This window comes from Abramis brama, assembly GCF_963993115.1.
Source record: "Abramis brama genome assembly, chromosome: 7".
Lineage (NCBI taxonomy): Eukaryota > Metazoa > Chordata > Actinopteri > Cypriniformes > Leuciscidae > Abramis > Abramis brama.
This window is the reverse complement of record NC_139969.1, coordinates 16,802,042-16,814,134: the sequence shown is the minus strand read 5'-3', so window position 1 is coordinate 16,814,134 and position 12,093 is coordinate 16,802,042. Positions and strand designations below refer to the sequence as shown.

At 36.5% G+C, this 12,093-nt stretch overlaps 1 protein-coding gene across 1 annotated transcript in view; it reads right to left on the bottom strand.

Annotated features, from left to right (window-relative positions):
- The window catches only part of brinp2 (bone morphogenetic protein/retinoic acid inducible neural-specific 2), a 92,314-nt gene that overhangs the window by 53,458 nt on the left and 26,763 nt on the right, over positions 1-12,093 (bottom strand). The window contains exon 2 of the mRNA XM_084119030.1: positions 4,361-4,681. Coding sequence (XP_083975156.1) covers positions 4,361-4,632 — 272 coding nt within the window. The 5' untranslated portion in view covers positions 4,633-4,681. The remainder of the gene's footprint in view (positions 1-4,360; positions 4,682-12,093) is intronic.

The window sequence follows — 12,093 nt, the reverse complement described above, 5'->3', positions numbered from 1 at the left end:
ATTAAACATACTAATGAAAGTGAGCAGTAAAGCATTTTGACATTAGTAACTGGAAACCTTTAAATTTCTGTGGTGGTAAATTCAAAACATCTACCATATCAGCCAGTGCAACATAAGAAGAAAATTACTGCAAACACCATTTGATATTTTGATCTGTTATTGTCTGTTATTGTGATACATAACAAAAAATATCACAATCTATTTTTTGGAAATCCATTGTTTGGGATGAGACATCCAGCAAATTTAAAACAAAACGTTTTGATTACACTGGTCTACAGCCAAAATGCTTCTGAAATACATGTGGTCAAACTTCAAAATTATCCTTAAAATTGTTGATTGGCCCTAGTTTTCAAGATATGCTATTGGGTCAGTACACAAAGCTTGACTTGGGATTGGCAGATGACAAGTGAGTAATAAAGGGAAGGGATTTCAATTTTAACCAGAAATAACTAAAATACATCTGACGGGATCTATGAATAAATCTCTGACTATGGACAGTACTTGCTTTTTAGGCAAAACAATGAATGATGCAATCTGAAGTTGGTATTGCATCATACATGATATGAATGCCATCATGTTATTCCTAAGTCATGGATGATGCAATCACAACAACAAAGCTTACATATTGCCCTATATCAGCTCTAGAAATCATACAGCAAGGGTGCAAAACTCAATTCCTGAAGGGCAACAGCCCTGCAGAGTTCATTTCCAACCCTGCTACAACACACATGCCTGTAGTTTTCAAATAAACCTGAAGGACTTGATGAGCTGGATCAGGTATGTTTAACTCTGCAGGGTTGTGTTTGGCCCTCCAGGAACTGAGTTTTGAACACCCAGTCATACGGTGCTGTGCTGTCTTATATGTCGGTGTTTAATTGTGCAAAGGGACATATTTCTGTTTGGCCAAAGTGAGCAGAGATGCCTCATACTTGTGTGAACGGTGCAGGTAACTTCAAATGGAGCAAATTGAGCCCATCAATCCTCGCAGACTGCTGGACAGTGGCAAGAGATGCTCCATTTAATGAATACAAGAGACAAGCAAAGAAGCGTAGAGTAGACACTGAACAGGACTAAACTATGTACATTATAGTTTTTTTGCCTTTTGTTTCATTTCCATTTGATTTATATGACCCTTTTGCAGATTTTTAAAGTGTTACATGAACAGGACAGGTGACACGTAGCCTATCTACACAATACATATACATAGACAATGTAAAAACTTAAATATCTTGGAAAAAGTAGCCAATCACTTGCTTTAATTGTCATATTTGCATTCAGTACATCAAAATACATAATAAATAGCACTTTTTAATCTCTGAAGCAGATGACTTGTAAATGTAAACCAGTATTATGAATTTCTTTTCATAGAGCTCAAAGAGGTTTTCATATTCAATAACTTCTGAATGTAACTACTGCTAAAACTTTGGAACAAAGAAAACTATTGCAAGCACACATCTCTTTCCATTCACAACAGAAAAAAAAAATCCCCATCGGAGCTGGCAGTATGACTAAAGAGCATAGAATTCACTCTGCCGGGGATCCTTTGGTGCATTGTTAACCCCCAGAGGGGAGCTGTGCCCAAGGAAGCAGTAAAAGGTACAGTGCCTGCTGGTGTTCTCCTCTTGTGATGTGCAACACTCTTCTTGGAAATTCTGATCTGTTATCATATCAAAGGGCCAATGCAGTGACCAGCTGAAGTCACATCTTCTTAGTGTGAGTTCAATGATGCTGTTTACACAATGCATCTGAACTGAGGCACATACAGAAGACTCGCCTACACCCAAACACCCACACAGACTCTTTGGCTTGCAGGACAGCCTTTCAAACAGGGCTGGCAGAGGCTCGTCTCCCCCTCACTGAGTCCATCACAGTTCCGTGGGCCTTTCTCTGCCCAGCTGCTGTAGGCATGCTGGGTTCTGAATTCGACGAGCGGAGAGAGAGTTGGACAGAGTTGGCCATGTGCCGGCGGGGGTCAAAGGAAGCAGGCAAAAAGGCCAAACTCCCCTGGCGGAGCTGAGGTCAGCCACAGTAAAGCACCAAAACACACCTTTCCTTCCCATTGTGCATGTGCCTTTGACATAGACTGGAATGCATGTGTAGCGATCGATATACTGAATGAATGATGTTAGCGGCAGGTGGTGTGCATGTAATTAAAACTGGTCAACAGCTGAATAATCACCACCGTGTCAGCAAGGTCACAGGTTTGATTCCCAGGGAACATTTACTACACTAGATGGCGTAGTGTAGTGCAGGGGTTTTCAAACCACGAAAAATTGTGTAATAATGTATAAGACAAATCATTTATTGACAGACATAATTTAACAGTTTGGGGTAAAAAATGTTTTTGAAAGAAATCTCTTATGCTTACCAAGACTGCATTTATTTGATTCAAAATACAGTAAAAGAGTAATATTGTAAAATATTATTAGAATTTTAAATAACCATTTTCTATTTGAATAGGGGAGACTGGGTATGGTTGTGACACTTTTTACTTCATCTGTAACTCACTGAATTTTTGAGCTAGAGTGGATAAACTTTTATACAAAGTATCCACGTTTGTTTACTACAAAAGGCACCAATTCAAACTTCTGCAAGAATACAGCCCTTAGAAGTTGATATCAAATGTGTGCCTTTGTTACAATCTTTATTTTTCACAGTATAAATTTAAGTGAATATATAGCTTCATTTATATTTTAGGAAGGGGGTCTTTTACTAGGGCATCATCGTTTATGGGTCAGTGCAGATGTAAATGGACACTGTCAACTATGTAAACATTATGTCGTTCTGTTGTGTTGGTTTTAGTAACTGCAGACAGCATCAGAGAAGATGAAGTCTTCTCTACATGCACTATGGCCTTTTCTATAATGTGACTGAACCTGTCCACTTAATGATATCTGCAATAGATCGACATCATCACAACTGAGATGTCAGTTTTTTATTTTTTTATTTTTTCATTTTCTCCAGATATGATGTTGTCAGGTCTTCTCACTGTGCTTTATTTGATCCATCACAAGACTGATGAAAGGTCAGTTTGTCTTCACACAATCTGTCCCCACACTATTGTGCAGAAATCCAGAATTCAAACACCTTTCATTAACAATCATTTATCTTTATTATTAATTATAATTTCTCAAGGTAGTTTTATAATGTTTTCACCTACCTAGTGTAGTCAACTCCATTTAACATGGTTTACCATAATCAACCTTCAAGATTTTTTTTGTTTCTCTAACATTACTATGAGTGATTTCACCATTATACATTATTTTTCTCTCCCCACTTGCAGAGATGTAATAAAAGAATAACGCATGGAAAACTGCATCAGAAATTGTTAGGACTTGTCAGTAGGTTTGATTCATTCATTTAGAATAATTTATGTAATTTATGATTTGATGCACTGCAATTTACACACAAACACTTTCTCAATAAAGTGTTTTTTTTTTGCCAGCAAAACATCCCATTTGTAATCAGATTTCCACTTATGGGGTAAAATTAGCATTATCATTCAAAAGTTTGGGGTTGTTCAGATTTTTTAAAGAAATTAACACTTTTATTAAGCAGGGGTGGGTTAAATTGTTCAAAAGTGATATTAAAGACTTTTACATTGTTACAAATTATTTCTATTTCAAATAAGTTATGTTTGTTTGAACTTATATTCATCAAATTTGTCAAAGATCCTGTAAAATATGTATCACGGTTTCCAACTGTTTCACAACTGTTTTCATCTGTGATAATAATAATAATTATAATAAATGTTTCTGTGCACCAAATCAGAATATCAGAATGATTTCTGAAGGATCATGTGACACTGAAGAATTCAACATTACCATCACATGAATAAATCACATTTATATCACAATATATCACATTTATCACAATATATTAAAATATAGAAATGTATTTTAAATTACAATTTAAAATATATATTTTTTTCAATTGTAATAATATTTACTACATACTATAGTGGAGCTGAGAATTTTTTTTATTGAATTTTAGTTGATTTTATATTTGAGGACTTCAGATGCAAAAGCCTCTAAGTGCCATCTGAAATTTTCTTCTAAAATTAGCATTTTTTTCAAGCTTGTATGTTGAAGTTCAGTAATTTCACTTTAATGACAATTAATACTGTAGGTCATTTTCATTGCCATTAAAGTGAAATAACTGAACATAAACATACAAGCTTGATAAAAATGATCATTCTAGAAGAAAATTTCAGATGGGACTTAGAGGTTTTTGCATCTGAAGTCTTCATTTATTTTCACGCAGGTTTCTCTGAATCTGTCATGGGACCCGATTTTGCTCACAAGTCAATTTTGAATATGCAGTATTTTTTAACTAATAATATAATCATCACAGCACAAACCTGTAGATTTTATAGCGTGTGGAGAAGCCTTGTTGGAAGCGTTCTTTGAACTCAGTGTATTCTGGACAGCGATGGAAGGGCCCTTTATCAGAAAGGAGCCAGTCCAGCTGGCCGCTGCTCCGGCCGGAGATGGAAGAGAACGGTGAGGTCTTCTGGTCCAGACGCTCAGCCAGAGCCAGAAACCAGCTCAGTGGGCCCAGAGGTGCCCAGTGCCACAGGAGCATCAAGAGGAACCATCTAACAACTGCAGCTCTCAGCCAACACAACGCCATCCTGCCCCTGGGCACCTGGCGCCAGCATTCTTCTGCCAATCCCTTTGACCTGAACAGACAAGAAGAGAAGACGAAGGTAACACTTTGAGGATCAGCATATATACATAACAATTTTCTTTTGTGTGGGATCCTAAAGCAAGTATGTTAATTATAGTTAACACAGCGGTCTAGTATTTTCTAATAATCTCTGACTGTATATGAGACAAAAATCTTCAATTTTAAACCATTGTCTCACAGATTCTCTATGCACATGTATTGCAGCAGTATTGGGAAAAATGCAAGTCTGAAAATAATGTTTGACATTTGACCAAGGGCTACAAGGGATGCTTATATTAATGAGTTTGCATAGATTATGTAAAGCACAGATAGACATCGGCTTTGAAAGAGGCAATGTCTTCATGCACCACTGCATAGACTATATCAAACGATTAGTTCCATACAGGGGTTAATTCCATTCCCTGGCATTCCTTTAATCCTTCTTCAAATCCATGATAAAAATTAATTTTCTGAAGGACTAAATGCAGGTTTGGGTTCCTAATGATGTATGAACTACCTTGCATGCATTCCTAACTGCAGCAAGGGACTATTGGTAGTTTTTGTAAAAGGCAATTAGAGACGAACAGATAGTATGAAACATAAAACAGGTCTCGATATAGGCAATAACCATATACACAGTATCTACGACCTCATGGTATGTACAGTAATAAGTTCCATTTACCCAGCAAAGCCTTCTTCGGCACAATTCATTAAACTAGGAATGGCCATCAGGTCACCCAGAGATGATTTCCCCATGTCCCCCCCCCGCCCCCCATCGCTTCCTCCAAGAACATCTTTCCTCACTCAGTCGTGTAGTTCTAATATACAAAATGTAATTATCCCTATTCTTTCAGCAAAATATATTTCTTCTGCTCCTCTCATCTCCTTTGTTTTATAACTCTACAATCCTCTCATTGCCTCATCTTGATACATCAAATTCCGTGTTATTGCATTTCCTTTTTTCTTTTTAATATCGTTCATCATTTTTGTTTGTTTTTTCTTTCTAGCGATTAATCCCATTGCCTTTTTTTCTGATTTAATTTTCTTCTTCATAGTTCTGTAATAAAGTGACCAGCTCTGGTGCCATTTCTGTAAGTGAAAAAACAAGTAACAGACAGTAAAAAAAGAAAAGAAAAAAGTATTGTTATATATTTAATATTAATATTAGTATCAATATAAAACTACTAAATATTAGGGTTGTCAATCAATTAAAAAATATTCAAATTAGTAATGGCATGATTCATTAAATTAATCAATCAAATTTCGCAAATGGCCTGAGAATCCCTTATAACTGAATTCCTTGTTATTGTTATTTAAAAAAAATAATCAATTACATTAAATTAACATTAAATTGACAGTCCTTTGAATGTATAGTGTATTAAAAGAGAGCAAGAGTAAAATCAAATTTAATTGTCACTGTATATGCACACTTAACTGTACACAAATTTTTTATTTTTTTTAATGGCAAATGCCAACACAGATAGGCAAATATAAGAGCCAAAATATAATACATTAAATTAACAGTGCTCAATACCTGATGAATGGCATTTGTACACAGAACGCATTCATCAATGCTTGCTCCCTGAGAGAGGTAAATGCCATGCTATTTGTCACATTTAGAGTAACAACTTTATCTAAAATATGGTCAAAATAGGGCCTTTATCATTCACAGAACGCTTTGCTCATTTTTTATTGTAACTTCCAAAAAAACATGCTTGATAATTACTCTTTTTGCACAAATATTGTAAGTAAATTACATATATCCAGGACCAATTTACCTGTATTTTTTAAAAGGTCCTGTTCACACATAATCTCTTACTGGTAATTTACTGATAATTTACCAGCAAAGACTGTATGTGTGAAAGGGCTACTGACTCGCTTTATTATAATGCTACTACCATCACAAATTTCATCTAGCAGTATTGCACCAATTACATGCCGTTTGCCACATTTGAAGGAGCAACAACAGATGGACAACCTTTCATTCTAAAATACCTTGACTGACTTCATTTTGAAATTTGCCTTTCAAATAAACCCAGGGTCTGAGTAGTGACCCCCCAGACAGCTATAGCAATGCACACAGTCTTATTGCTCTCCATTCCCTCTGGAGCCTCTGCCTAATTATAAAATGCATAAAACACTGAAATGCCAGGGAGACAATGGAAGAAATACTGAATTTAGCCCTGACATTTTCATGCGCATCATGCATAATTTAGGTGCCTTTATATTTACCCTTCCCGCTTAGGAGAGAAGCCAGGCGCCAACAGAGAGTAGAATTTAGCATAGGGTAATAGGGACACCGAGAACACAACATATGTCCACAACACTTGCATACAAGAGCACACTAGTTCTGAAATCAGCATTGCAGGGCCTGAGGTTCACCTGAAGGCTTTAACAACTCATGATCCAAACAGAGAGGCTTAAGATCTAATTGATCAAATAATGATTATGTAGTGGTTTTAGAAACTATCTCGAGGACATGCTGATACAGCAGCTCTTGGTTATTATGAGGGATAAACAAGCCCTGAGAATAGAGAATTTCTCAAGGAGGCTGTAATTTTGTTGCACATCTCCATCCATCCATCCATCCATCCATCCATCCATCCATCCATCCATCCATCCATCCTTAATTTAGCTGTTAGTAAGTTTTCACATTGCAAACTCCCTCAGAAATGTTGTCTTTATATGTCAAAATAGTCCAAAATGTCTTGAGATGCCTGTATTCTGTTCTAAACAACCACATTTAGCTAGAACACAATATGTCAATGCCCCCTAAAAATGCTTGGTCAGGGTTGGGTGAAGCTTAAGTATACAGAACATTCTTAAGACAGATTAGCCAACATGTCTTTTAGTCTAGTTTATTTTGAAAACATGTAGTTTTGCACATCACTACATTAATATTATCTTGTTGGGACCTGTTATTACTGTTTGGCAGGTGGAGATTCCAGCTGTATGGTATGAGCATATTATTTGTTTATTAGATATCTGCATAGAAACAACACAACAAAGCCCTAAGAAATTTGGCATAGCTGTGCTTGAATATAATTGCTGTCATATTAGCTCAGAATTTTTCAATGTTCTTAACAATGTTTATAAAAGAGCCTATGACTCATGCTGTGCACCTGCTAGTATTTTGGTAACCTGCTCTGCTTGTTCATCACACTTCATTATTTTTGAAAAATAACACACCTGCAGCTGTTTTAATGTACTGCACTTTATGGAGCATCTCGGAAGCTCAGTTGAGGCTCTTTCCTTGTATATAACAGTTATATGTGGGAGAATAACTGTGTAAAAATGTGTTTAAAGTTTCACTTTTAGCCAGTAGTAGGCACATTCCCCTGAAAAAAACCTGATTAAGTCTTTTCTTTATGGTTCACCTAAAAATTCAAATTCTGTCATTATTTACTCATCCTCAAGTCGTCCCAAATACGTACGACTTTCTTCTGTGGTTACTAGCATTCTTAAAAATATCTTCTTTTGTGTTCCCTAACCCAAAATGAAGAAAGTCAAACAGGTTCTGAATGACATGACATGAGGGTGAGTAAATGACAGTATTTTTGTGTCTATCCGTTTAAGGACTCAATGGCGATAGCCTATAGCTCGCACTTTGCACGGATTGAACTAGCAACCTTATTGTTTCCATCACTGAGCTTGTAACAACTATACCAGCGTTTTGTAAGTAAGAATTAAAGTGAATTTAAGGCGAGACACGGTAGGCAAAAACATCGATTTTTCATGCAGTGGTCAGTTTTGAGATTTTGGGCTAGTTTACTCCTTCAATATGTGTTCTTTCAAGCTGCTATAAAGAAAACGTTGAAAATATACATTAAGATGTTTATTTTATTACATTTTGTTTACTTGCGGCAGTAAGTTTCTCCCGAATTTACCAGGAAGTTAGCATTACAACGCGACACGCCGAGATCCGTCTGTTTACTGAAGTCTGTCATGACCGGTATCGCTGTAAAGCTCCGAGTCTCCTGCACAACGCTATGTAACCCAAATATGGGCATTTCCTTTCTATCAGTAACCAATCGTGAAATGTCCAAAGGGGGATTTAAAGCTAATGACGATTTCTCATTTAGAGCTATTTAAATCTTTAACTGCCGTTTTCTCAAAATGAGTTTTTTGTCATACTCCAGTACAAACATCTCAGCCTATGTAGCACCTATGTACACCAAACTTTCCAGTTATACACTTAACAGTATTCTGAAGATATTTTCAGAGGGATTTGTTAATAAATCATTCCTGGCCTGATTTATGTGACATTTTAATAAAAAAAATATGGTGGAAATCAATTTTTTATGGCTATGGACAGTATATTTTGATTCCCTAGGTAATGAAAGCATATATCCTGAAATCCCTCTGAGTTTTTATTTTCATCTTGTGTGTAAACAAAATGAAAAAAGAATTTTGCACCTGGCTTTATCATATGTTCAGATCTATCTACCGAAAATATATGCAAAATCGTGCATATTTAATGAGATAATGCCTAATTTGCATAATTAAACATACACATTTCTAAAACTTGTAATACATTTTTTTTACATACTTGTGTAAGTAATCAACTGAGGAAGTTTCATGGTGATATCTATTATTTAAATAGATAGATTTTTTTACCCTATTCACCTGTAGTGTCTCGCATTAAATTCATATAACTGTTTAGTACGGTGGCCGTGAGAGCTCAACACGCTGCAACTGAAGAAAACACATGCAAATAGAAAAAACACCTGCAAATTAAGAAAACATCTTCATCAGTTTTACAACATGTGTTCTCCAAATACCCAAAACACAACCAAATACAGAAACGCACTGCAAAAGTTCACAACACAACTAAATACAGAAACAAGCTGTAAATAGCACCACAACGGAAATGTATCCAGGGGACCCCAATAAGTGACGAATCCGACTGGGACATGCTTATTGTTAATGAGCATTGCTATGCCCTACACCCTTAGAAGGGCAGAGCCCTTGAGGTGGGGACTTTGGAGTGAGCAGGGCACTTGTATGCCATTATGTAGCCGTTTGGAAGGCACTTGGCGAAGGGAGCAACGAAAGACAACATCATTTCCTCAGTATTTTCACCTGGGATGTTCCCATGACAACGCAGCACAGTGTCCATCAGCTGAATAGCTGTTCTGATGACATAAATTTCTTATTATTGCTGTTAACATAACTGTTGCAAATAAATATACATTTTATACAAAAATTATATATCTGTGTGTCATTGTCTCAACTTTAAAACTTGCCGTCTCATCTTTGGACCCTGCATTACCTACCATTTATGAAACTTATTTAAACATAACATGACATGACAAAAATTTTACAATGTAACTAATGTAGCCTATAGATTAATATCGTCCTTTTTCTCTATCCTTTTTTCAGCTCTTTGTTAACTCTTCTTTTCTGATTTGTATTCTGATGAACATATTGTTAATACATTTTGTATATTGTATACAACATTGTGTTTCATAAACATGTCATCTCTGTATGTTTTGCAAGAAAAAAAAAAGTAAAATAAAATAAAATTAGGCTACAAAAACTTAGACATTGAGCTGGGTCCCCTGGAAACATTTCCGTTGTGTTCTGTGCTATTTGCAGGGCGTTTCTGTATTTGGTTGTGTTGTGAACTTTTGCAGGGCGTTTCTGTATTTGGTTGTGTTGTGAACTTTTGCAGTGTGTTTCTGTATTGTGTTGTGAGTATTTGGAGCATACTTGTGTTGTAAAACTGATGAAGATGTTTTCTTAATTTGCGGGTGTTTTTCTATTTGCATGCGTTTTCTTCAGTTGCATCGCATTGAGCTCTCTCGGCCACCGTAGTTTAGCTAATAAAAAAAGTTTCAATGTTGACTTGTGAGATATGGCCAATTTAATTTCTCATAGAAAAACAAAAACAAACAAAAACACCACATCATACTTGCTGCATCACATAATTCCTCCCAAAAGAATAGTGTGTATCTTCTATAACACCTCATTTCAACGTGTATGACCGTTGGAACATGATTCATGTTGAGATCCACTCAATTTCACTTAGTTCCCAGAGGTGCTGCATCGCCCTCTGAGCCATCAAAGGCATTTATCCAAAAGTGCCTCAACAGCCAGTTTTCAGAATGCCAGTAAATCGCAGGAATTCTGTTGCTGTTCTACTCTTTACTTACAATAGGTCCAGATGAAATCATTCACATAGCTGCACCAAATTGTTCTTGATTTAAAGCAGATTTAATAGCTCTCAACATGGAAGCCAGAGCTCTCAAATACCCAATATTGTCAAGTTTAGAGTGTCTGAGCACAAGGAAGACCTGTTGAGGATTTAGGTTGGTTCTCCAGTATGTGTTCTCATCCATTATTCAATGTGAAGCTAGAAATGTTGTGCAGCTGCAGACTTTTACTGAGCCTGAGTGTGCAGAGGAAACGGGTGCACTGCCAAAACCATAAGGCCGTCTGTCCTATTGAACTACTGTGCATCTACTCACCATTCTCTAAACTCAGCAATCCCCACCACCTGCCTTACTCCTACCACCATGTGTGCCTGGAGGCCCCCAAACAGAAATCCAAATGTAAGCGAAAACATACCATGAATTTTCTACTATGCTGCAAATTGAAAGCTTTGGGGTTGGTAAGATTTTATAAATGGTATCTTATGCTCATCAAGGCTGCATTTATTTGATCAAAAATACAGTTAAAATATGTCAAATTGTGAAATATTATAACTGATTTCTATTTGAATCTATTAAAAAAAAATCCTATGATGGCATGAAAGCTGAATTTTATTCAGCCTTTCTGCCTCTGATAAACTGATTTGGTGCATTTCTTCTTTTTATTATTATGATATGACAGTTGTGCCTCTTGAAAGGGGATTAGTTCATCCAATAAATAAAAATTCGGTCATTAATTACTCACCCCTCATGTCGTTCCAAACCAAATCTTCCGAACACAAATGAAGATCTTTTTAGTGAAATCTGAGAGCTTTCTGTCCCTCCATTGACAGACAGCCATCATTAAAGTAATCCATGTGACTTCAATGGTTTAACCTCAATTTTATGAAGCGACGTGAGTGCTTTGTTTGCCCAAAAAACTTAATTTACCACATAATTTACAAAATATGAATCTACAACGCGCGTTCACGCAACAACGTCTACTCTCGCGTGTCAGCCATAACTCTCTAACACGCAGGTGCCATCTGGTGGTCGCGCGCATGCGTGTTTTGTTGATCTGTCTGCTCTCGCGGCAACACAACACGCATGCGCCGTGGTGCTCTCGTGAAAGCGCGTTGTGGTAAAGTAAAATGTTTGTTTTTGCGCAAACAAAGCAGCACTCGCGTCGCTTCATTAAATTGAGGTTAAACCACTGAAGACAAATCACATGGATTACTTTAATGATGATAAAATGATGACGTTTCTGGGGCTTGAAAGTAACAGTTGAGTTGCA